At 45.0% G+C, this 24,681-nt stretch overlaps 2 protein-coding genes across 3 annotated transcripts in view; one reads left to right on the forward strand and one right to left on the reverse strand.

Moving 5' to 3' along the window:
- OIT3 (oncoprotein induced transcript 3) overlaps positions 1 to 2,758 on the forward strand; it is a 28,593-nt gene extending 25,835 nt beyond the window's left edge. The window contains exon 9 of the mRNA XM_006131991.5: positions 343 to 2,758. Within this exon, the coding sequence (XP_006132053.1) occupies positions 343 to 525 (183 nt within the window). The 3' untranslated portion in view covers positions 526 to 2,758. The remainder of the gene's footprint in view (positions 1 to 342) is intronic.
- Positions 2,759 to 7,203: 4,445 nt separating this feature from the next.
- Positions 7,204 to 21,643, reverse strand: PLA2G12B (phospholipase A2 group XIIB). Of its 2 annotated transcripts, none has more exons than XM_006131989.5 (4): positions 21,277 to 21,643; positions 16,859 to 16,947; positions 14,543 to 14,708; positions 7,204 to 8,824 (listed from the first exon to the last, which is right to left on the reverse strand). In XM_006131989.5, exons 1-4 carry the CDS (start codon positions 21,509 to 21,511, stop codon positions 8,706 to 8,708), a joined length of 609 nt encoding a protein of 202 aa, XP_006132051.1. In that variant the 5' UTR covers positions 21,512 to 21,643; the 3' UTR covers positions 7,204 to 8,705. The 2 variants fall into 2 exon arrangements, with proteins under 2 accessions (XP_006132051.1, XP_006132052.1); XM_006131990.5 differs by having other exon boundaries at positions 16,871 to 16,947; positions 21,277 to 21,642.
- Positions 21,644 to 24,681: the final 3,038 nt, after the last annotated feature.

The following is a 24,681-nucleotide window of genomic DNA, read 5'->3' on the forward strand; positions in this document are numbered from 1 at the left end:
CATAGTGACTAAGGGAGCCACCATCTTCTCTGAGCTCAGTTAGATTACAGAGTCACTGGAAACAACAAGTAAGGCAGCCATTTTTGCTGGGAGCAGCCTCATTTTCTGCTGTGAAGGTTAAAGGGCCTGGCAATGAGGACAGCCTGTGGTTTCAGTCCCTTTAGTAATGGGAGATGGTGTGGGTCTTGGATAAGGAGTTGATTGTGCCAGCTTCGGATACCATGGGAATCGTTTTGAAAAAAAATCACCTACATATTGTGAGAGCTGGTAGCACTGCTTATATGAAAGCCAGCACAGTGGCTCTTCACACTGACATCTCCTTGCCATTTCACAATCCTGCAGGAAGTATTCTTGCACTGCCGTGTCCTTGTGTGTGGCATGCTGGACGAGAGGTCACGCTGTGCCCAGGGGTGTCGCAGACGAATGCGCAGGTCAGCTGGGATGGAGGAAGAGAAGGAGGAACCTAGTCACATGTCAAACCATATCCTGACAGGTGGTCCCATTAGAATCGACATGGATGAGTAGCAACTCTCTTACCATCACAATGTAGAGGACCCTACCAAATTCACAGCCATGCAAAATGTGTCACAGACCATGAAATCTGGCTTTTTGTGTGCTTTTACCTTATACTATACAGATTTCATGAGGGACACCAGTGTTTCTCACGTTGAGGGGCCTGACCCAAGTTATGGGGGATCACAAGATTATGGAATTGCCACCCTTACTTATGTGCTGCCTTCAGAGCTGGGCAACTTGAGAGCAGTGGCTACAGCATTGGCCAGGGCCCAGGTCTGAAGGAAGCACCCAGCCAGCAGCAATGCAGAAGTAAAAGTGGCAATAAATACCATGCCCATGTCACCCTTTCTTCTGTACTGCTGATTTCAGCGCTGGGCACCTGGAGAGTGGCAGCTGCTAAGGTCGTATCCCTGCAGGCAGTGGTGCAGAGGTAAGGATGGTATGATAGTGCCACCCTTATCATACCATCCTTATCTCTGTGCTGCTGCTGGTGGTAGCTCTGCCTTCATAGAATCCTATGGTTGGAAGAGACCTCAGGAGGTTTTCAAGTCCAATGCCCTGCCCAAAGCAGGATCAATCCCAACTAAATCATCCCAGCCAGGGATTTGTCAAGATGGGTCTTAGAAACCTCTAGGGATGGAGATTCCACCACCTCCCTAGGGAACCCATTCCAGTGCTTCACCACCCTCCTAGGGAAATAGTTTTTCTTAATATACAACCGAGACTTCCCCCACTGCAACCTGAGACCGTTGCTCCTCCTTCTGTCAACTGTCACCACTGAGATCAGCTTCTCTTCAGAGCTGGACTCTTGGTCAGCAGCCACCACTCTCCAGCTGCCCAGCACTAATGGCAGCGCCACCACCAACAGCAGCACAGAAGTAAGGCTAGCAGTGCGGCCACACACACACCTTCACACTCCCGCAATAAACTTGTGATCTTACACAACTCCTTTTTGGGTCAGGACCCCTACGATTACAACACCGTGAAATTTCAAATTTAAATATAGGAAATTATTATATTTACAGTTAAAAAAAATCCTATGACTGTGAAATTGACCAAAATGGTCAGTGAATTTGGTAGCACCCTAACAATGTACCTGCTCTCCTTACTGATGTCTTGTCCTATGCATCTTGGATGCTGTTAAAAGGGTATTTGCTAAACCCCTGTGTGAGTCTGTCATCTAGTTTCATTAGCAGACTGACAGTTACTTACTTGTGTGAATCTGTATTAGACATGAAAGGCAGCCCATCCCTATGTAATCTGATCAGCTGTGGAATACAGCTGTGCTTGCATTTCTGACAATTTAAAGGAGATATTTTAGTCATAGGCCTAAAGTATTACCTGCCTTCATTTTTTTGATCTATGTTTGCAAACTGCATAGTGTTGTTAAAGAATCATTTATGACAAATGTTTAAGCATGTTTTGAAGCAAATTGCTAATGCTTTGTTTTCTAAAGACAATACAAACAGTGTTAGGAGCCCAACACAGGACATTTGTGCTGAATAACTCAGTGGTAAGGCTGTTTATGCAGTGAGTTGGTGGGAAATGTGACATCCAGGTTGTGAAGGGTGGTTATGAAAATACATATAAATATATATCTCATAAGTATGCAAACTACTGGAAATGCTAACAGAACAGTAATATGCAGTGAAAGCTCAGAACGGTTACAGGCAAATGTGCTTATAATTGTGCAAAAATAATTATTTCAAAGATTAGTTTTATATTTTCCTCTTACAAATACTTGTTTACAATATTTTTCTCTTTATTTAGTGTATCATTTCTTTATCTCTCTTCCCCCAATCCTGTCCCACTCCACTCCCCCACTGACGTGGTGATAGATGGTGCATTTTTGTAAGTGGTGTGACACTTCAATTATAAAAAAAATTAAAAATCTCTCAAAACGAATACAAAGTGTGATGCTGTGATCTTCTGTGACTTGGATGTTCGAATGCATTAACCTAGAACAAGATAGAGGTGTTAATGAAATGCATACTATGAGCAATTGATGGAAACACTCCATAAGTGGTGCTAAACACAGAGGATCAGGTTCAAAAGTCCCATCAGGGCTGGTTACTGCAGAAACTCTCAGAAAGTTCTTGAAAGAAAGGAGCTACTGGGCTTGTCTTTGTGCTTACGGGGTTTTCTGCAAATGAAATTCCTTGTGTACAGTTCTGGCCACTGCTGTTCAAGGTAAACAAGACTTGTGTACATTTGTAAATAAATAAATTGCACTTGAAAATCCCATGAGTCTGTATCATCAATTTTTCTTCCAGTTGGAAACTGTCCAAAGTCCAAAATCTGTTATCACTTGCAATGGGCAACAATATAAAAAGAGGATTACAACCACAGTATTCAGTTTCAGAGCTTTATTTCCTCCAGCAACCAGACTCGGGAATACAAATTAGAATGTAGCATTATTGATTTATTTGGTAGCACTGATTTTTTAAAAATGGCTTTTATCCTGTCATCTTGAATAGAGAGAGAGAGTGTGTCTATGTTGGAAGAAGAGCAATAATGGAAAAATTGCTGGTAAAATAATATGAATAAGTAGAGAGACACTATTGTTTTGATGTTTTATCTAACCACTAAAATAAAAAAAAATGGAAATGTAACATACTGTATTACTGTATTTCTCCTGATGTTTCTGCTGATTCATTTCGGTATGAGGATTGTTTTAGCAATGTTATATTGCCATTTTAACTTTTTTCAAACACCCAGTGTTTTAATTTCCTTATGTTAATAGGTCCTGTGCTGTGAAATAAGATGAATGTTCAGCCTTTTTGCTGTGGAGTGGGTTTTTGTTTTATTGTGCTGTTAACCTAAAAGGTGGAGGCTTTTTGTTTCACTCTTGAGCAGAATAGTTGGCTCTTACTGAGAAACTGTGATGGAAATCTCCTTTCTGATCTGCAGCCTTTTATTGAAATTAATTGTAAAGTAAATGGGAAGAAAGTGGAAATCGCTATCTAAGACTGGGCCCTAAATCTTTTCCTGGTTCAGAAAGATCCTGCTTGGAATAAACAATCTTAGCTGTAGCCTCTGGAAGTTTTGACTGAATTTCAATTTGTACACTGGCCTCATTCCAACCCCCCAAACCATCTATTACTGAACTCCAATAATGCTGCTCACATTGGTCAACTGTTCTTGTAATCCATTCCATTTTTGTGTCTGTGAATTAAGTACTAACCAAGTGCTTTGTTGACACATCCTGGTTTATCTACAGAACAGGTAGGAGTAGCAGAAGCTTTGCTAAACCACTGTCTAACTGCCTCCTCTCTAACCTTCAGGGACTGCCTCTGGCAACTTATGTTGTCCTGAGGCCTTGTCAGAAGTAAGAAGCAAAAAAACCCAAAAAACCAAAACCCACCTCGTTGATGTGGCCCCTGACAGAGAAGCAGACACTCCCCACATTGCCCTTGCACACCAGAGTCTAAGGGGGGCCCAGCTGGTAGATTTTGTGGCCCCCCCCATGGATTTTGGGTGGGGCCAAAAATGAGTGGTTCAGTGAGGAGGGGAGCAGGCTTGGGTTGTGGGGTCTGGGCAGGAGTGGTTTGGGGGTTGGTGGGTCTGGGAGTTATGTGCCCAGGGACAAAGGCAAAATTTGTGCCTCTCTCCCCCCCACCCTCCCATCATTTGTTCAAGGGCCCCAGTGCAGCCATCTCAGGAGTAGCAGCACTTGTATGGTCCCCGTGCCCATGGCAACCCGGAGCCACCTAGGGTTGCTAGGTGTCCGGTTTTGAACCCGACAGTCCAGTATTTGAGCTTTCTGTTCGGGAAACAAATTGAGAAAATCTACATGTCTGGTATTTTCTAAATAAGATATAATGTCGATTGTGATGTAATGTCAAGTATGTTTGGTATTTTTGTTGAAACCATCTGGCAACCCTAGAGCCACCTGCGGGGGAGGAGCGGAGCAGCTGGGCGCACAGAGGGGCTCTGCCCCTGCTGCGCTCAGTTGCAGACTGGAGGGGGCTGGTGCCTGTGCCCTGTGGTGGGGCTCAGGGGCACTTGGCTTTTCTTGGCGCACGGACTCGCCTTCCCATCCCAAACCAAACAGCTGACAGAGGGCCACGGGGAGCCTGCCAGGGGCACCACCAGTGCCACGTGGGGCAGCAACTGGCCAGCCCCTGTCTTGCCCTCCACCCCTTGGGACCCAGGTTGGGGGTGGGATCTGAACTGCGCAGCAGGGGCAGCAGCAGCTCTCAAGACAGGGGCGTTGGGCTCCTGGGCAGGCCTTTGAAGTGCCCACTCCTGCATCAGCCCTGCCTTGGCGGCTTGTCTGCAGGGAGCAAGTGGCCCACCAGCGCCAGACTTGCCGCATGGGGCTGTGTACTCCCACCCCAGCCCAGTGTCTCCCTAGCATGGTGCCCAGGGGCAACTACCCCCCGCCCCCGTCCTTATGTCACTACACCACTGGAGGGTGGTAGGGTGCAGGGGTGGGCTGGGGGTCAGAGGACAGGGCAGGAGATAGGGGGCAAGAGCACAATGGGGGTGTGGGGTCTGGGCAGGAAGGTGGATGCAGGAGCAGGCTGGGGATGAGGAGGTCTGGGAGGGAAGGGGGTGCAGAAGCCACTTCTTCCCCCTTCCAGGCATAGCTAATGGGTCAGATCTGGACCCAGCTTGCATAGCTCTGGTCTGAGTGGGGAGCAAGCGCTGGCCCCCCAGGGAGTTTGTGGGAGGACTGCAGGGCTAGAGCACTATCATCAGTTCCCCAATGCTGAAGGGGGGAGCCCCAAGCCTCAGGGACTGGATCCAGGCAAACTGGGAGCTGGATCCAGCCTTTAGGCCTTAGGTTCCCCACCCCTGGAAGATTGTAATCAGAAGTACCAGGTGCTGTCATTGTTTGTGACATCACCTAGCCACCATCAGATTGTAATAACTTCTGGGCCTGTAGTGCCAAATTTATTCTGGACAAAAAAGGGTTTCATCTTATAACCTGAGCCCCCTCGTTACCATAACAGTTGGTCACTATGGATACATGAGGCTCATATTCCAGGGAGAGCTGAGACCACCCCTTTGTGTTCCCAGCTCCTGCCAGCATGGAGTGCGTGACACTGAGTTGCTGCAGGATCCTTTCCTTGTAAATTTCTTATCTTCAACATTTGAAATTATTCTGAGCCTGCATTTAGGACTGTGCTTTGTTAGCTTTACTTGCTCCCTTCATCACTCCTTCAGCTTCTCCATAAACCATTCTCCTCCTGCGTGGCTTTCCTAAAATTCCACTTAAATCTGTTTCCACTCCTTGTTTGCTTTACTGTCTGAACAGAACAAACTGTTGGATCAGTCAGAATGCTTTCCGGGGATGTGGAAATAATGTTATAAAAACATACAAGTGTCTCATAACAGAGCTGGGAGCAAAATATTGAGCAAGCCTGCATTGTGCAAATTTGCATACACTAGTGCTCAGCCAATCCCCAGTCATGACTTGCAGTGCCCCCTGCTAGTCAACTTCTGTTGTGCTGATTCACAACTGGGAGGTGGGTTTAATCTCTGTTCACCTCAAGCTAAACAGCTGTGTGCTACTATGCAGCCATTCTGGCTGTATTTCAGTGTCTTGCCAGTGATCTCTGCCTAGGCTGTAGAATTATGGGTTATCTTATTTCATGTAGCATTTGTGTCCTACATATTTTTGTTGTGGTTCTTTTCAGAATACACTTCAAAAGCTTCATTCAAAAATAAGAGGTTTTTTTCAAGTCAGTAAAAGGAAACTACACTGAAAAATACAGGCTCAACTGTTTTCAATCTATCAGTGGAGTTTGTAAAGTGCTTTGGGGATGAAAAGTGTGATGTAGATAAAAACAATCATTTTTATTTCTGTTATCTTCAAAGTACCAGAGTTTGGCTGGAAAGGTTCAGTTCAAAACCCCTTTGTTTCTCCATTTTGTCATGATCTATCATGTCTTTGCATGATCGGGTCCGCTTTAATGTGTCTCAGCAGAGAACTGCAATATAAAGGTAGCTACTGAAGATACTTTTGCAAACTATTTCATTTGTATAAACTCTAATTTAGAATTAACGGGTGCCAGCAGTTCACCTTAAAATATAAAGCTCTTAGGCTACGTCTACACTGGCGCATTCTCACGCAAAAACTCTTTTGCGGAAGAGTTCTTCTGCAAAAATTCTTCCAGAAGAGAGCGTCTACACTGGCATGTGCTTTTGCGCAAGAGCATCCATGCCCGTGTAGACTCTCTCTCTTGAGCAAGAAAGCTCTGGTGGTCATTTTAACCATAGGGCTTGCTTGCGCAAGGAATTCATGTTGCCTGTCTACACTACCTCTTGAGCAAGAACAGTTGCGCAAAAGGGCTTATTCCTGAGCGGGATCATCAGAGTTCTGATGCAAGAAGCCCTGATTTCATACATTAGAACATCAGTTTACTTGCACAAGAACACGCGGCCAGTGTAGACAGGCAGAAATTTTTGCGTAAGAGCAGCCGCTTTTGTGCAAGATCGCACCAGTGTAGAGACAGCCTTAGTGTCTGAAAGTAGAAATGTTTCCTCTCTCAAAATTTCTCCCATCTCTCCCATTCCAAAACACCTCAAAGAATCTAGGGCGATCCAGGAAACATTCTGATAGGCAGCTACTGGGATGAAGTTTGGCATTGCAATGTTGATTGGCCAGTGGCTTTATCACTGTTGAGAGGGACATTTAATTTGCACTGCTGAGATAAGAATGGCCCTTACAAAGGGAAGTGGGGAAAACCCACACATTGTGATCACTTTTTATTAGTCTCAGATTTTGCTGTTGCTGCAGACCATATGGGTCAGATTTGTGCAACACTTTCCAAGGTGCTGGCAAAAACAGGGACAGGAGTTTAATGTATCAATTTAAACATACATTCCAGAAAGGTAAAACAGCTGAAACAGAATCTGTCCCAAAACAAAGTGTTGTAACTTCCCTTTGTGCAGTGTGTGAAAGTGAATGGAAGACAGGGAGAGTATATAAAGGCATGTGATAGGGTCAATCTATCTTCCATGTTACACACACCTTGATAGAAACTCCCTTGCAGCAGCAGCAACAAAATTCATGGGAGGCGGAAAGCAGTTTTTAAAATCTGTAAGAAAATCTTTTAACAGATTTAGATTTTAAACATATTTGAAAAAAAGTAAAATCAGCTGGGATTGTCAATCTCTTAGTCATGTTGCTACCCAGAAGAAAGGAGTGAAACCAAATAGCCCATGTCGCACCATTCTACAAATATGCCTTCATGTGCCTGAAGGCTTCTAAAAGTCCCATCAAATGCAACTCTTTGCCTCTTGCACTCCTTCCCTTCCCCTTCAAATGACACTGGTCTTCAGTAAGCACCTTCTACTAATGTAATTTTTCCCTTTGGTCTTAAATGGTGAAGGAAGAAAAATAAATTGATAGAGCTGGATGGGACTGCGGGAGTGGGGCGGGAGAAGCTTATTTCTCTGCTGTGAAATTATGGGCGGAGTCCTAACAGTACACAAGGTTGCTTTGTCTACTTGGGCGTGAATGGTCTTCGTCCCATTCTTTCTTTCTGTGGACACATGCATCAGAACTACCCAAAACCCCTCTAAGCTAATATTTGGTCATGTCCCCAGCCATAAATCAATCTCTTAACTAACAAAAATCCTTGGTTATCCAAATGGTTTGGGGAACCTCTAAATATTTCAGATAAGTGGGGTAGTTTGTGTGTAAATACATGGATCTGAACCAGAACCCCAGAATAGGCTGAGCCACAATATTTGGGGGCGGGGGGCGGCGAGAGGGGAATGATTCAGCCAATCTCCTGTTTTTTAATAATTAATTAAAAAATGTAACTAGTGACTGGAATTTTGTTGGCTAATGGGAGGGTGCAACAGAGATTCAGGGAGGGGAAGGGGGAAGTTGTTACATACTTATCTGTTGCAGAAATTACCCTAGTACTGTCTGCACTGTATTCTGTTTGCACATCTTAATTGCTTTCATTGGAATGTTGGCATTAAAATACCCTACAGTGATACACTGGAAAGAGATGGGGCTGTGAGATTGGATGTGAGGTGGGCAATAGTTGTCACTGCCCCAACTGCACCCCAAAACGGTAACCAATACATTATACACAGTCCACAAAGCCGCTCCTCCTGCCCTGTTCTCCAGTTCAGAGAGCTGATGGAAAATGTCTCCTCTCAAATACAGCTCTTTAGCAAGCCAAGTGAAGTCTAGGTCACCTATGGTCAGAGGGCTTGGCTCTTCAGAGTTCCTCTTTTTCCTCCTCATTACAAATGCAGGCACTTCTTTGGCTGTTCATGAAGGGTCGGCAGCCCAGAGTCCAGACAGTGTTAAACACTGTATCTGCTACAGATTCGCATGCTGTCAGGAGGGAAAAGAACAGGGTACATCAGCAGTGGTCACACTTCCATTGCTTGTTAAAATAGTCCCAGGACTGGCTTACAAGCAAACTGTTAATTGTGTGGGTCGGAGGGGTAGCCATACTGGTCTGTAAATTTAAAAACAAGTCCTGTGGCACCTTAGAAACTAACATATATATTCTATATATAACGTGTGTGTGTGTGTGTGTGTGTGTGTGTGTGTGTGTGTGGTGAGCTTTCATGGGCAAAACCCACTTCTTCAGATGAGCACATCATCTAGCCTTTGTGGGTGTCATCCTGGCAGAACCTAGCACACAGGACAAAAGGATTCAAGTCAGCTTTTCAGAGGACAGGTCTACACGATGGACACTTCACACCCCTGACACAGCTGTGCAGGGTGAAGTATGAGCTCTGATACAGCTTCTCTGGTAAAAGCCCCTATTGTAGTGTAGACTGTCATACTGGCAAAACTCACTTTAGCAGCTCAGTAATAGAGATGTAGCCATGTTAGTCTGGTCTTGCTGAAACAAAATACAGGACTATACAGCACTTTAAAGACTAACAAGATGGTTTATTAGGTGATGAGCGTTCATGAGCCAGACCCACTTCCTCAGATCAAATTGTGGAAGAAAATTGGCATGACCATATATACCAAAGGGATACAATAAAAAAAAAGTGAACACATATAAAATTGACGAATCAGATTTTAGAATGGGGGTGGTGAGGGGGGGAGGTTAGTGTCTATGAGATAATGATATTAGGAGTGATATTTGGGGAAGCTATCTTTGTAATGGGTAAGATAGTTAGCATCTTTGTTAAGGCCCATTCGTAAAGTGTCAAATTTAAGCATGAATGACAGTTCTGAGGTTTCCCTTTGTAGTCTGGTATTAAAGTCACAGCACAGTTTGTTTCATGTGGGAAGGGGCTGGAATAAGCTATTCTGCCAAAGCGGTGTGCACATTTGGAATGCTTGGCCAGTACGGTGTAACAATTTAGCTACGCTGCTGAAGTGCTGTTAAAGTAGATCTCAGCTGGGTTGCTAGAGAGAACAAACAAAAGACAGCCAGAGCTCTAAAAACCTGTGCTCATAAGTTTGGATCTGTGCAGCCAGTAACTTTGTGTGGGGATGGGTGGGAGAGGAGTTCTCCTACACACACGCACCCAGAACCTCACATCTATTGACCTCTGACTGAGGAGTGCTGTTCACAGCAATTTCTGAGCTACTCATGGAGGTAGGTATTGTGGGAGTGTCAATTAAAAGCAGAAGTTCCTGCTTGCATCACCCCCCACATAGGGTCTAGCTACCCTGCAACTCTGCCACTAAGTTCAAGTCCATGACCAGAATGGGTGTTTCTTTGCTCATCTCTTTGCATCTCAGATCCTGAAATACCACTTCCTGCCCACCGAGCCAACAAGATTGGCCAGTTTTCCTTTTGCTCACTAATCTGACACAGGTTTATCCCAATCCCATGAACCCTGCCAAATCCCAACACTCCGTCCAGTCCTTTTTTCCAGACCACCCCATTTTCCGTTCTTGACTTTGCATCAGCTTAGGTCAGTCTCTCGCTCCTTGTGTTCCAAACACCCTTCTCCAAATCAGTTTCCGGCACACACTTGTGATGCCTTCCAATGCTGTACTCCCCATATCAGGTCTTTACTCATTCCTAGACTCAAATGGCTATCTCACGATCTTTCTGAATTTGTTTTTTGTGTTAGTTAAACATAGGATACTTAGTGTTGTATAAATCTCTCTGGCTATGTCTACACTGCCACCCTAGTTCGAACTAGGGTGGCTAATGTAAGCATTCGAACTTGCAAATGAAGCCCAGGATTTAAATATCCCAGGCTTTATTTGCATGTTCCCGGGTGCCGCCATTTTTAAATGCCAGGTAGTTCGAACTCCCTGCCCGCGGCTACATGCGGCACGGACTAGGTAGTTTGAATTAAAGCTCCTAATTTGAACTACCATTACTGCTCCTGCAATGAGTAACGGTAGTCTGAATTAGGAGCTTTAATTCGAACTACCTAGTCTGTGCCGCGTGTAGCCGCGGGCAGGGAGTTCGAACTACCTGGCATTTAAAAATGGCGGCACCCAGGAACATGAAAATAAAGCCTGGGATATTTAAATCCCGGGCTTCATTTGCAAGTTCAAATGTCTACATTAGCCACCCTAGTTCGAACTAGGGTGGCAGTGTAGACATACCCTCTGTGTGTAACCCACACCTCGTGTGGTTCACTGCCCCATGTAATAGCATTTAGACCACTTCCAGTGAGAGATAAGAACAAGGGAGCTCTACAGCTTAAGTTGTATCAGCTGGTTTTATAGCTCAAGCTGTAGAGGCTCCTATACTAAGCTCCATAGGTCCCAGGTACAAAGCCACCCAGTGTCGGTGACAAATGTGTTTTCAATATGACTTTGGTTGGAGTATCTAAGCCAGAAGTGGGATAAATGTGGTCAGGGGGCTGCCTCTGACCCACCAAGCCACTGGATTTGGCCTGCAGGAGCCTCAGTCCAAAAAGGAGTCCTAACCCATGGACCTCAGCCAGGCTCCCTGCCTGCCCCACTCTGCTCAGAGCAGCTCTCTGAACACTGCTAGCCCGGGGGGGAAGATTCATGCACTACCCACAGCCCCAGCACAATCTCTCAGCTTCTATTGGCTGGTTTCTAGCCAATGGGAGCTGCCTGTTTGCAGGACAGGCAGTGCATGAAGTATCTCTAGGCTCGCAGCTGCAAATGGCTCCTGTAGCTGGTGCAGGGACTTAGAAGGCAGGGATGGGAACCATCCAAGTAAGTGTCTACCAGCCAAAGCCAAAGCCTGCCTCTGGCACCCCAGTCCCTCCTTCCCCCCAACTCTCTGCCTTTCTCCTGCTCCTCTTACCCCCCCCCCCCCCAGACCCTGCATCTTGCTCCTGCATCCCTTCTCCCAGTCAGAATCATCTCCTGCACCCATTCCCCCTCCTGGACCCTGCATGCTCTTCTGCACTCAAGTCTTCTGCCCCAGGTCACAACCTTCTCCTTCATCCAAACTCCATCCCAGACCCCATGCCCCTGCACCCTAATCACTTACCCCAAGTTCCTTTCCGCACCCAAGCTCCATCCCAGACCCTACACAGACCCTGCACCTTCTCCATTAATATAATGGAAGAGTGCTGCCCTTGACCACTTACCAAACTCTTGAAGTGGCCCCTCTTCAAAAATTATTTGCCCACTCCTGATTTAAGTACTGCAGGGAAAGGAAGGTTCACATTGAGCCTGCCAAAGAAACCCACTTTTTCTCTTCACCTCATCTTCATCTGCAGTCCATGCATGCCACTTCTGTGTGGTGGTTTTCTGGGCTAAGGAGTTTTACAGCATGGATACCCTCCACTCAGAATACACCGTCTGCAGCCCATAGGAACTTTGTCTCAATAACCATGAACTTCTGCGTCCATGCCTGCCACTTGTGCCTTGTTGGATGGTGGAGGGTGAAGTTGTCACCAAGACATGTAGGTCCCAGCTATTAATTGACTCTCAGATCAGGACTGACACGTTGAACAGGATCCAGAATTGGCTCAAGAACCAGTGGAGAGTTTTGTTGAAATGTGTCCTACCAATTCATTTTATTTAGCAGCTTGGCTTCAGTATAATGAACTGTAGCTTCCATGTGGCCTTTGCCAACAGTCCCCAAGTAGGGTGACGTCCAGCATGATGAAGGGATGTAACATTGGCTAAATCCACATCAAAGAGGAAAGGACAGTCTGTGGGCTAACTGTAGTTGAATAAAGGCATTTCTGGCCCATTACTGTTTGGGTGCCCAGGAGTGCAGTTAACCCAACAGGACCCTTAGAATGTCCAGTGCGCGAGCGTGCACACACACTCACACTCACACTCACACTCACTCACTCTCTGAAGTTAATTACCGGTACTTATTGCTGCTCAAATGGTCCCTACTCTGCTAATATTGCCTGAATTGCAGTAATAATAGCCAGGAGCTGTTTCCTACCTAGGTTGAACAGAGCAGCTGTGATTCTAGTAAACATTTCTACGTTTGATCAGTTCTAAAATTCACAAAACTGGTCATATCAGCCTCAAATTTGATGGGCTAGTTCTGAGACAGGGTTAGAGTTTCTCAACCAAACATGAACAAAATCAGACACAATGTTCAGGAACTGAATCCTAAAAACCAAGTCGTTCATGGGCGCTCAAGGTTTGTCATATTTTTTTAAAGGTAGCAAGAACCTAATTCATTGGACTTGCTAGTTGAGAAGTGAGACAGCACCAGAGTTTCATAGTTTAAAGCCACATTTCAAAAGCAGTTGATCTGAATAATGTTTGTAATCAAAGGAAATTGCAGTAACAGTGCAGCTTTAGCACACAAATCAGAAGGTCTTCCACAGTTACTCTCAGAAGCATGCGCTGGCCAGGAGCACTCTGAGGTATTTCAGGAATTTAGGAGCAGCTGGGGAAGTGTAGTTCTTCCCCGCCCCCATCCCAACTCACTGAACCTCCTGCAGCTATAGCATGCTAGAGATACATATCTGCACTACAGCAGCATAGCTGTGGTGCTATAGCGGTGCTGCTGTAACACCATCCTTTAGGTCTTAGGTAAATGGAAGGGTTTTTCCAGTGTAGTTAATCCATTTCTCTGAGAGGTCGTAGCTAAGTTGATGGAAGAGCTTTTCCATTCACCTACCTGTGTCTACAGTAGAAGTTAAGGGTGATCTAATTATGTTTCACCGGGCATAACATTTTTCACAGCCCTGAATGATATAGGTAGGTCCATCTAATTTTAAGTGTAGCCCAGGCCTACCTCTTCCCTGTGTTAAGCTCCGTGAGGCCTGCTGGCAGGAGAAGGGAGGAGAGCTGTGTGTACTGTTTCTAATTTAAGCCGCCATTCTAGGAGGGGGATATACACCCGAGCAAGTCACTGTGATGTGCCTATAAGGTTCACTTGATTTGTGTAGGGATCTGCATTTAGCTTCTCAGCCAACCTCTCCATCTTGGACATTGGAGCTACTGGGAGAGTATTGTCTCCATTTCAGGATTAGGAGATGATAAAATGGGGAGTATCTATGATGTCTCTTTCTCCCTGTCGTTTCTCCCCCACAGTGGCTTTACTCAGGTGAAAAGAATAATTAAGAGGTGGCAGCCCCTATGGGCAAGCTTCAACTCACCCCAAATCAAGGTCTCAGAGTGTGCACCTTGAAATTGGGGCTTATAAATGTATCATGTAGATAAGAACATTTTGTCATTAAAGTTAAATACGGTGGAAAATTAATCCCTTTCTAAAACATTAACATTGAGACTTTTAAACCTGGCTAAGGGATTTGGACACCCAATTCCCAGTGGAAAGTAATAGGAACTGAGCATCCAAATGACAATAGGTGGATTTCAAACTCCCACCCTAAGATAAAAGTGACTAGTGTTGAAGGTTTTATTTTTAAAATGTTGATAAACTTCCAGCATAAAAGCACATTAGGCAAAAGTCTGGGGGCAGGCCGGCCTTAGAAAGGAGGTAGGCAATGTTCAAGTAAAAGTTAGGGCTCACTCATCCTTTTGGTCTAAGCAAATTACACATGCCACTGTGGCATGTCACAAGGGCAGAATCTGTCTAGTTGCAGAATTGCAACAAAAACCTGCTGCCATGTGGTAGGAAAAGGAATTTGTGCCCCCTCTCCTTTGGAAATTGGAGCTGAAGCCACCTGCCCCTGGCAAGGCTGAGTTGGGTGCAAAACTCACCTTCAACTTTGGAGACGAAACCCAGGCTCCGTTTGAGGTCTGAGCAGATGGAGTGGAGGCACCAGCGGAACTTGGCATCACAGCGGTATTTGTTGGCTCCGCAGGTGTCATAACAAACATCCAGCTGGTTACAGCATTTAGTCATGGCAGGGATGCCTAAATCCAACTGGAGGTAGAGGAAGGGCAAGATAAGACAGCACTGCTCAGGTCTTGTACTCAGCGAAGGGTCTATTCCCCTCACCAATGGTAGTGATGCCCCACTTTCCCCAAACCACCAAATGCTGCTCCTCGACCCAACATGTTTATGGTACAATTCCAGTGTTAATGCCATAGTTGTAACAAACAGAGCTGTAAGGTCAAGAACAAATACACTGTTTTTTGGTTTATATTTTCCTGATGGTCTGTGTGTTATTTCTTGTAACACACGTGAGAGTTATGCATGGGCCTGCTCAGATCAAGATGGGAACGAAGCCCTTCTTTGGTAAATTACTACTAGACAGTGTTTCTCTTCCACATCCCCAGTGTAGGGGTCTCATTTCCCCTCCTGGCTTCTAGCACTCGTGAATGCATTCATGTGCAGGAGAAGACAGAAGCCTCCAGAGGGGCTGGTGATGGTGTCCAGTTTAAGGAACTAATATAATTTAGTCCATGAGGGATTTTTTTAACAGAAGTTTAATTGGTGCAGATTCTGGTGGGAACAGAAGTAGGCTAATTAGCCATGCCGGCTTTTAGAGGCTCTTCAAGGAACATTCTCAGCCTACAGATTAGCTTGATTAACTTTGATTTCATGGATTGCTTTAAAATATAACCACTGTATACAAAGCATGGAAGCCAGTTGAATTTACTTAGCACTCAATATTGAGCCGGGGAGTGCTAAAAAGGGTCCAAAGGGCTGCATAGTGGGAGATTTATGAAAGCAAACACCAATCCTCACCTGGAAATTGGCTTTGCAATGAACACCAGGCATTGCCATTTATCTTTACCATGGAATAATTGAACTGCCTTGCACTGAATGTTCCCTGGTGATGGATCCAGTTAAAAGTGTATGATCCTTATCTGGATTTCCATTAAGTAGGTTCTATTGCACCAGTGCTCTTTAGCCAATGCACCAATTCCTTCTGAACGGCTTCTGTTGCCATCCTTTGCTTCTCCGGAAGCAAAGGGGACATTATCAGCTAAGGAGACCTTATCTGACAATAAATATAAGACAATTGGAATTTCATATCATCCACCCACACGTTTAACTCCTATTGGCAGGATTATTCATCTACTGCAAGCAGCAGCCACCAACATTTGGAAGCTGATCACTCTGCAGAGAGTAAATTAATGGTTATCCTTAAAGTTACATTTTCCCCTTCACTTGCCATCATGGGCAGCCATAGAATCATAGAGCTGGAAGAGACCTCAGGAGGTCATCAAGTCCAACGCCCTGCCCAAGGCAGGACCAATCCCAACTTAAATCAACCCAGCCAGGGCTTTCTCAAGCCGAGACTTAGAAACCTCTAGGGATGGAGATTCCGCCATCTCCCTAGGTAACCCATTCCAGTACTTCACTACCCTCTTAGTGAAATAGTTTTTCCTAATATCCAACCTAGACCTCTCCTACTGAAACTTGAGACCATTGCTCTTTGTTCTGCCATCCATCACTACTGAGAACAGCCTTTCTTCATCCTCTTTGGAACCTCCCTTCAGGAAGTTGAAGGCTGCTATCAAATCCCCCCTCACTCTTCTCTTCTGCAGACTAAACAAACCCAAATCCCTCAGTCTCTCCTCATAGGTCATGCGCTCCAGCCCCCTAATCATTTTGGTCACCCTCTGCTGGACCCTGTTCAATGCGTCCACATCCTTTCTATAGTGGGAGGCCCAGAACTGGACACAGTAGTCCAGATGTGGCCTCATCAGAACCAAATAAAGGGGAATAATCACTTATCTGGATCTGCTGGCAATGCTTCTCCTGATGCACCCTAATATGCCATTAGCCTTCTTGGCTACAAGTGCACACTGTTGACTCATATTCAGTTTCTCATCCACTGTAATCTCCAGGTCTTTTTCTGCAGAACTGCTACTTAGCCATTCTGCTAGACAATGGCAAACCTAGCCAGACAATTTAATTCTATAATACGATATGATTAACTGTCACAGCAATTTTTGAGCCATACCCTCACGTTTCCGAAGAGCTGTCTGCAGCCTATCATATCAACATCACATATCATAACCGGGCCACATTTTTAACTATTTGATTTTTTTTCTTTTAGCTGATTATTCTGGTTAGTGAATTATTTTATTGGAGAATTAGGTGTTAGCAACAGTACATACACTTTCTGGTACCTTGAGACCCAGGAAGTAGGAACTGCAGCCATTGGGCTCCTGTGGCTTGTAGTTTGGTCTTGGCATTGGAGCCTTCCCTGGAAAAACAGAGAAATATGAAAAGTCAGGTGTGTTGGTCCTGACAACAGAAATGCGTAGTTGAGTGCAACTCAGATTGTGATGCATCGAACTTAGAGGTAAGCACAGGTTCTTTGCTTTTGGTTTGCCAAAAGCAAAGAAACATTGTACAAGGAAAGTCTTAAATACAGCCTCCTACAGGCATACCAGCTCCACTGAACACCCAGGATATGTCCAGAGAGAGAACCATCATCTGTCTAATCGCTTGTTTTAAGAAGAAAAGCATGAGCTGCTCCTTTTAGATCAAGTGATACACAGCACAGCACTCCCTGAGGACTAGAGAATGGGAAATGCCTCATTAGGGTCAGGCATTGGCAGTGTCATTGGAACCATTCTTATAGTGGGGGCGCTGAGAGCCATTGAACCAAACTGTAAACCCTGTGTATAGGAGACACCACTTCAAGTTAGGGTGCTGCAGCACCACCGCATCCCTAGTTACATTGTCTATGGGCGGTTGCAATTCACGCAATCAGTAGCCTTTTAAGAAGGGCCAGACCATTGCTGGTTTACAGCCTGGGCCCCTCCCCCCACTGGACAGTCTGTTGTATATGGACCCAAATATGGGTCCCATGTGCTTCTAAACCAGGTGGGTCTGAGCTGGGCCTAGTTACTGTTCCAAGCTCTGCACCTCCAGCTCACGTTCTCGGGCCTCTTGTCTGAGTACTTCTTGGGGAGATGGGGACTCTGCATTCCAGCTGCCTCAGATCTCCTGAGCTACTCAGTCCCTGCTACATTCTCCACCCGGGCAATATTCAAGTAGGAAAGAGAGGGGACATCCACTTTTGTGTAATTGTTGGTAATAGAACCCTCCACAAGGGACTTTACATTTCACCCTGCTGTTTATTTCTTTCAACAGAAGCTTGGGACAGTGGGGCCCCCAGCATTGGATACTCAAGCCCCGGGCACACTCAATTACTCTGCCCATCTTTACCCAGCCCCATGCAGTCCTGGTCTGGAAACCATGACTTCTAGAGCTCTTAAATGTTAAAGATAGGTCCCTTGATGTTGGGACAGGTCTGAGAAAGAGGCAATAACCTGCACAGTGCTGCAAATCCCACCTGTCCACTCACCCACAGAGCCTGGCATCTGAAGTTGGGGAAACTGTCTAGAGAATTGTTTTACTTGAAGCTTCTTTTGTTTGGATGCCTGTAAATATGGTTCTTGGTTTTTCACCAATGCCTTGCCCACAGAAGTGCCTCACTATCCCGCCAATATTTTTCAGTGAACAGCCACATAACCATAGACACACACACATACTTATTTTGGGTTATGTAATGTGCATTCTCAGTCCTCCACAATGCTGCTCTCTGCTGGTGAAAAATCAGGAACCATGTGAGGCTATGTCTAGACTACACTCCACAATTTGCATACCTTTTTTCAATAGTGTTTGTGGAAGAGGCTTTTCCATTTGGCCCGCCTACACTAGGCCAGATTTTAGAAAAACCTCCTCTTTCAGAAGAGTCCTTCTTCCTTGTGGAAGGTGGAAGACAGGGCTTCCAAAAGAGCGTGTATGCTCTTCTGTTAAAAAAAAAAAAAAAGCAGAACAACAGACACAGTATCCCGGAAAAAACCCGTAGTGTAGATATAGCTTCAGTTGGCAGCCAGGAGAAGGAAGAGTCATTATCAGCATGAGATGGATATGGCCATTACAATTAAGTCCTGATCTGTATTTTGGCAATGCAGCTTAGCAGTGTTACAAGGCTGAAAATAAAAAGAGCAGCAGGAAGAATTTGTAACACTTGTCCTGAGGAAAAGAGACTTGATCTTTTAATTCCTGTTATAGTTGCAGGTGGCTGGCTTAGGTCAAGGGACCCTGCATTTATTCTTCCTATGAACAAATTAATTTTATCTCAGATGTTTTGGATTCCACCTCCCTAGTTTGCAGCTTCAAATTCCTGAACTGGGGGAGAACAGCATGGACAAATATGACTATGTGGATCATCAAAAGACCCACTGTTAAGCAGCGTAAGACCTGATCCTGCATTCCTGCCCTCTGAAACTCCTTTTGAATCAGTGGGATTCTTTTGGGCACACAGACACTGACTACAGGCTTTGTGAAACCTTAATCTGAATAAAATGGTTTTCTGTTTTAGTACATTTACATACTGGCCTGCAGTGCATAGAAACACAAACCTGCACTGGTGCTGAGGAACCAAAAGTTACCCTGACCAATTTATTTCAAGTCTTATGATACTGCCCTAATAATAGGAACCCTAGATATACACAAGGTGGACTCACTGTCCCAAGTGAGTAGAATCCAAAAAGTAAACAACTGGCATTAATGGTGAATTCTTCAAGCTTTAATAATTTGAGATGTTAGTAATGGAGTTGAAAGATCCTTTCCATTATGATCTTTAGTTTGACACTGACAGTCATTCATTTCCAGAGAAGGCTTCAAAACACGCCCTCTTATGCTATTTCAGCACATCATTCGACTCTGGCTGGAGTCCTGGTTTCACATAAATGCTCTGTTATGAAAAGCCTTTAGAACATGGGACTTGCTATGTGTGGGCATATTTTAAATTTGTATGTGGTGGTTGTGGTAATTGTAAGATGGGTGGAGAACATTTTGGCTTAATTTTTCATTTTTTTAAAAATGTTGAGTTAATCTGTTGCACAAATGTGGGTGTGAATTTCCTCTCAGCATTTGTCACACCTACATGGATATCTCCCATCTCCCAGGTCACAGTAACCAATGAGAGGTGCTTTACATGTTGATGGACAACCTCATCCTTCAGCAAATGAAGCCACTAATGTTTCCTCCCCTTTTTGTAGCTACAGGACTGAGAGACAGTTGGAGACATCCCAATAGCAGTGTGGCAGCTAATATCTAGTCTGTATTTTCTTCTTCAGCAAAAAAACCACTCTCCTCATACATTAAATAAACTGAGGGATTTGTTTTTAAATTGAACTACTTAAAAGAAAAAATTGGAAATCTCAAACAATGGTCAGCTAAGGATGAAGTGTCTCTTACAGTGTTCCCAGCCCTAACTTCTGTTGGGCTGGGACAAATGAAATGCTAGGTGGGGGAGAGGGGTTTTTTGGTGGTTGAAATACTGGTGCCTCTCTGTCCTCCCTTTGCTCCCTTTCTCGTAACCTCTCTATGTACATTGTTCTACCTGATAGTGGCAGTTATGGCTGTCTACTGTCATTCAGGAGCTCCCCTTATGAGTCATCAGACCCACAGGGTGCCACTGTCACAAAGCTCTGGCCTCAGGTTGTTGACAGTGTTTGCCTGCCAGTTTCTCCTCTCCCTCCCACCTTCAGAGGTAAAACGTTCCTTGTAGCAAATCTCCTGATCTCTTCAACACAAGTTGAGCAACTTTATATTCAAGGATGCTTTTGTCTACAGACATTTTAGACTCCATCCAAAAAACTTTCCCCTTAAATCCGGTCTCAAATTGACTTGTGCCTTTAAAAAAGTTCTAAAGTCCAAGACACAGCAACTCTCTGGGACAGTCCTGAGTGTTAAGGGTTCTTGTAGCCATGACAAGAGAGAGATCTTATTTACCTTTGGGTTCTCTTCCCCCCTCCCACCATCATTACTAATCTTAGAACTGCTGAATAATTAAACCCTGATGGCTGCAGTGATTGTTGCAACCTGCCTGGTCTGCTGTTTGTGAGTCATTGAAACTCCACCTACCAAGCTAATAGATTTGTAGAGCTAAAGTCTGGAAGAGCCCTTACTCTTTGTGCTTGCAAAGGCTGGGCTAGCTAACCAAACCTGATGCATGTTAAAGAAACAAACAAAAATCATCACTGGGTTATACAAAATCCTTTTGTTCTTGAGTGTTTTGGTCCCAAAGTCTGTTTGGGGTTGGTCCCTTAGTCTGGGGTGTCTTTGTCCTCTTCTGAAGAGTTGTCCCCTGCTTTGGGGCCTTAGATGACTGAGAATTGAAATTTGTGATGACTCATAGTCTCTTCTCTCCCCTTACCCCTAGTAGCAGAACAATCCAAAGGACCCCATCTTGGTCCCTATACACCAGGCTCAGTTATCAGCACACAGTTGAATTATCCATTCCTCCTCCACCCATTAGTTTTTTACTTGCTAACTTAGTGCTGGGAGAATAACATGCAAAATTCAGCCATATGCCCTGGAAACAGATACAAAATGTACAAGATTTGTGTCAGGGGAGAGTATCAGTTGCTTTTGCCCTTCCCCTCTTCTAGCTCAAACTTCAAACCTCTAGCCAATATCTTACCAGATCTAGCTCTGAAATAGGTGCACCAATTCACAGGGCAGGTGCCTGAACCCATGGGGCCCTATAAAAAGGAAAGAGGCCACTTACCATATCTACATCTGTACTGACAAACCCCATTTTTTCCTCCTAACAGCTCTAAAAAAGAATCAAAATAGCTATTAACAGTTTCAAAGCCATTTCGGAGGCTCCCAATGCCCCAGTCTGCTGAGGACGATTCCTCTGCCGGTGCTTGGTTGACTGTGTTGTCCGGGGTTATTTCTTCATCACATCTTCCTAGACTCAGAGCCAGGCACAGAACCATCATCTTGACAATTAGCTTCATCTTGCAGTCAGACCAAACAAATCCAGGATCCCGAAACCCTAATGCATAGGCACGCAGTGTGGTGGGAAATGGAGCTGGGCTATCTTCGGTACAGGGCACGTATACTACTCTCTCTGCTGGACTTTAAACACTGCTGCAGTAACCAAAGTGAGGTCATAGCAATTAGAAAGTGCAAAGGTCAGACAAAGTGGAGATTTGGTCCAAGTTCAGTTCATAAAAGCGGAGAGCGGAGGACAGTTGCATAATACTTTGAAATGGTTCAAATACTTCAGCAGAGGGAACTGATTAGTGTTTAATGGGGGGAAGGGACGGTCCCTCCTTCAAATGACAGTTCAAGTATGCTATCAGACCATGATTAGCTCATTGGGGATTGGTAGTCATGAGTTCAGTGAAACACCCTGCCTGCTTGTGGATTAGACAGATTGCCACACAACCCTTCCTGTTTGTTTGTTTTTTAAATCTCCCCTGTCTTGGGAGGTGGGGTGGGAACTTGTAAATCCTCCTCAGGCTCGAGACTGTCCATGCCAAGACAGTGAGACAAGTGTCAGATCAACAAGAATGTCCCTACTCTGTCCAGCAAGGAGGCTTTCCTGGTCAGGCAGACTTGAGTGGGCCTTCCATCAGGCCAAATGTTGCAGTCAGAGCATCTTCTACAGCATTTGTGGGTGCAAATGCTCTCCTGTAAAGCATTACAGCATACTGTATGGTGATTCTGCATTTTCTCCTTGCACTTTGCTGGGATTCCTGCAGTAGCTGGTGTAGCAGTAGTCTGACCAACTCTACCCCAAATGGGGGAATCCCAAGGATCAATTATGGTGCCTGACAAAATGGTCGTGGGGCACCTGTGAATCTTTGTGATAAAGATAACATACCACCAGCCGTGCTTGTTCAAACGTATCAGACCAGTGATCCATGCTGTACAATTTAAAGCTGCACCTCCAAATGTCTTCATTCCACAGCATTGTTGTTCCTCCTGAGCCTGAGATCCAGCCGGCTTAATGGATTCATCTGACCTCCAGATAAGACTAAGGTTTTGGAGAAATTATTTAAACCATTTGTTCTAGTCCCTCTGGTTATAAAAAAATACTTTCCCAATCTGATGCAGTGGACTGCTGTCTTCCTAAGGCTGCAGGTAGCCTGAAATGTGTTACTGAGAATAGTGGCATCGCTAAGTTATTAAACTTTTAGGGCCAGATTTTCTAGCAGCACAAGCTCCACTGGAGGTATGAAAATTAGTGACTTATTTACAAGCCACGCTGGTAGTTTAAATGATTTTGTTATGAAGTGCAGTAGAGAATGCCAGTAACCTTTCACTATGCTTTGAGCCTGCAAAGCCTCCTATTAGAGGTAGTCATTGCTCTCACAAAGCAATAGAATCGTGAGCATTCTACTGTGAGTAAAGACCCATTGAGAAAAGGGGTTTCAGGACTGGACCATCTGTTCACACAGCTTCAAGATATTCCTAAATGGCTTGAACTATTGAAAACCAATGAAGAATGATAAAGATTTATTGCTCTCGAAATAGAGACCCATCTCAAATGAATTCAGCGTTCACACTTTAAAAAGCTATATTCAGAGTCTAGTTCTGCCCTTGTGACTTTACAACTAAACTTCAATGGTAATTGCCCGCTTGGGCCAATCTGGATCTGCAAGATTTTTGGTTAGACAGCTGATGAGACTCACAGTCTTACAGAGAGAGAAATGGCGGAGTTTACTTACTGGAATGCTATGCTATAACACGGTGTGAGTGGCTGCACACAGAACAATTTCAGGGCATCTGCTCTGTTTTGGATGAGTGAAGGTTCATTTGAACCACGTTTCTAGAGATGTCATCCAGAAAGACTGGACTGAGAATCCAGCTTCAGTGTAACACAATTAAATAAATAAATACAAATCATTCATACAAAACAGGATTGCTATATGCACATTGCCTGTACAATTGGGATAAAACTGAATTATCTCTGATGTCCAAATCCTTTCTTCCGTTGAGCAGCTCATCCAGTAAAGGTGGTTCTGTACCTTCCAGAACTGGTGTTCGAGATGTGTTGCTCACGTCCATTCCAAGTTAGGTGTGTATGTGCTGCAAGCAGTCATTAAACAGCTTTTCCCTAACAGGAACACGTAGGTCAGCAGAGGAGACCCCCTAGAGTGGCGCCTGTATGGCAAGGTATACAGTCCACTGCCAACCTGCACCGTCCCTCGTTTCCTTCTTGTTGGAAGTTACTCCAACAGAGGAGAGATGGGAGGGTTGTGGAATGGACATGAGCAACACATCTCGAAGAACATCTCGAAGAACATCGCTGTTACGTGGATTATTTTCAGGAATAACGGCATTGCGCAAGAGGGTTTTTCTTGCGCAAGAAGGGGCAGTGTAGACAACTCTTTTTGGCACAAGAGCCTCTTCTACAAAAATGGCGACTCATTAGATATGCAAATGAGGCTTGACAATATTCCACGCTTAGTCTCATTTGCATACTTCTGGCGCAAGATCGCGCCAGTGTAGACATAGCCTAAAAGTGGGATAACTGGTCTCCAATCATCAGGACAGGATCCAGGAACTAGAGTGGTAAGCCACCCTCAGACACATCTTCAAAAGTTCTTCCTAGGCCCAGGCAACTGCCTATATGAGGAACAGCCTTGATTCCCTCCCCCCCTCCCCGTTACTGTTCACACTTGGCAGGGAGGGGGTTGTCTACTATTCCTTCTATTGCCCCTTCTACTCAAATCCTGCCTCTGGTGGGAGGGGTAATAGCATGGTACCGATAGTGGCTTAAAATGTTTACGCTGGGTAGCTGGCTTATACTTCGCCAAGGACTTGAACGTAGCCCTGCTCTGTCTCAAGCTGTGAAGCCTCGAGTCAGTCTGCTCTGCGAACCAGCCTGAGCCATCAAACCGCAGGTCCTGAATTGTATTTTGGACCTCTGGGGGAATGCCCAACACCTGGAGCCATGAGTTACGTTTCATAACAATGCCCGTAGACATTGTGCAAGAGGCAAAGTCCGTCCATAGTATCAAGGGATGCCTGAAGGAAGGTTCGGGAGATCACCTTGCCCTCCTCAAGTCCACAGGCAGGAGCTCCTTAAACTTATCCATGGTTGCCCATGAATTATAATTGTAGTGGCCCAGAACTGCCTGTTGGTTTGCAATTTTAAACTGGAGACTGCCAGATG

This window comes from Pelodiscus sinensis, chromosome 8 (genome assembly GCF_052426305.1).
Source record: "Pelodiscus sinensis isolate ZL-2025 chromosome 8, ASM5242630v1, whole genome shotgun sequence".
Taxonomy (NCBI): domain Eukaryota; kingdom Metazoa; phylum Chordata; order Testudines; family Trionychidae; genus Pelodiscus; species Pelodiscus sinensis.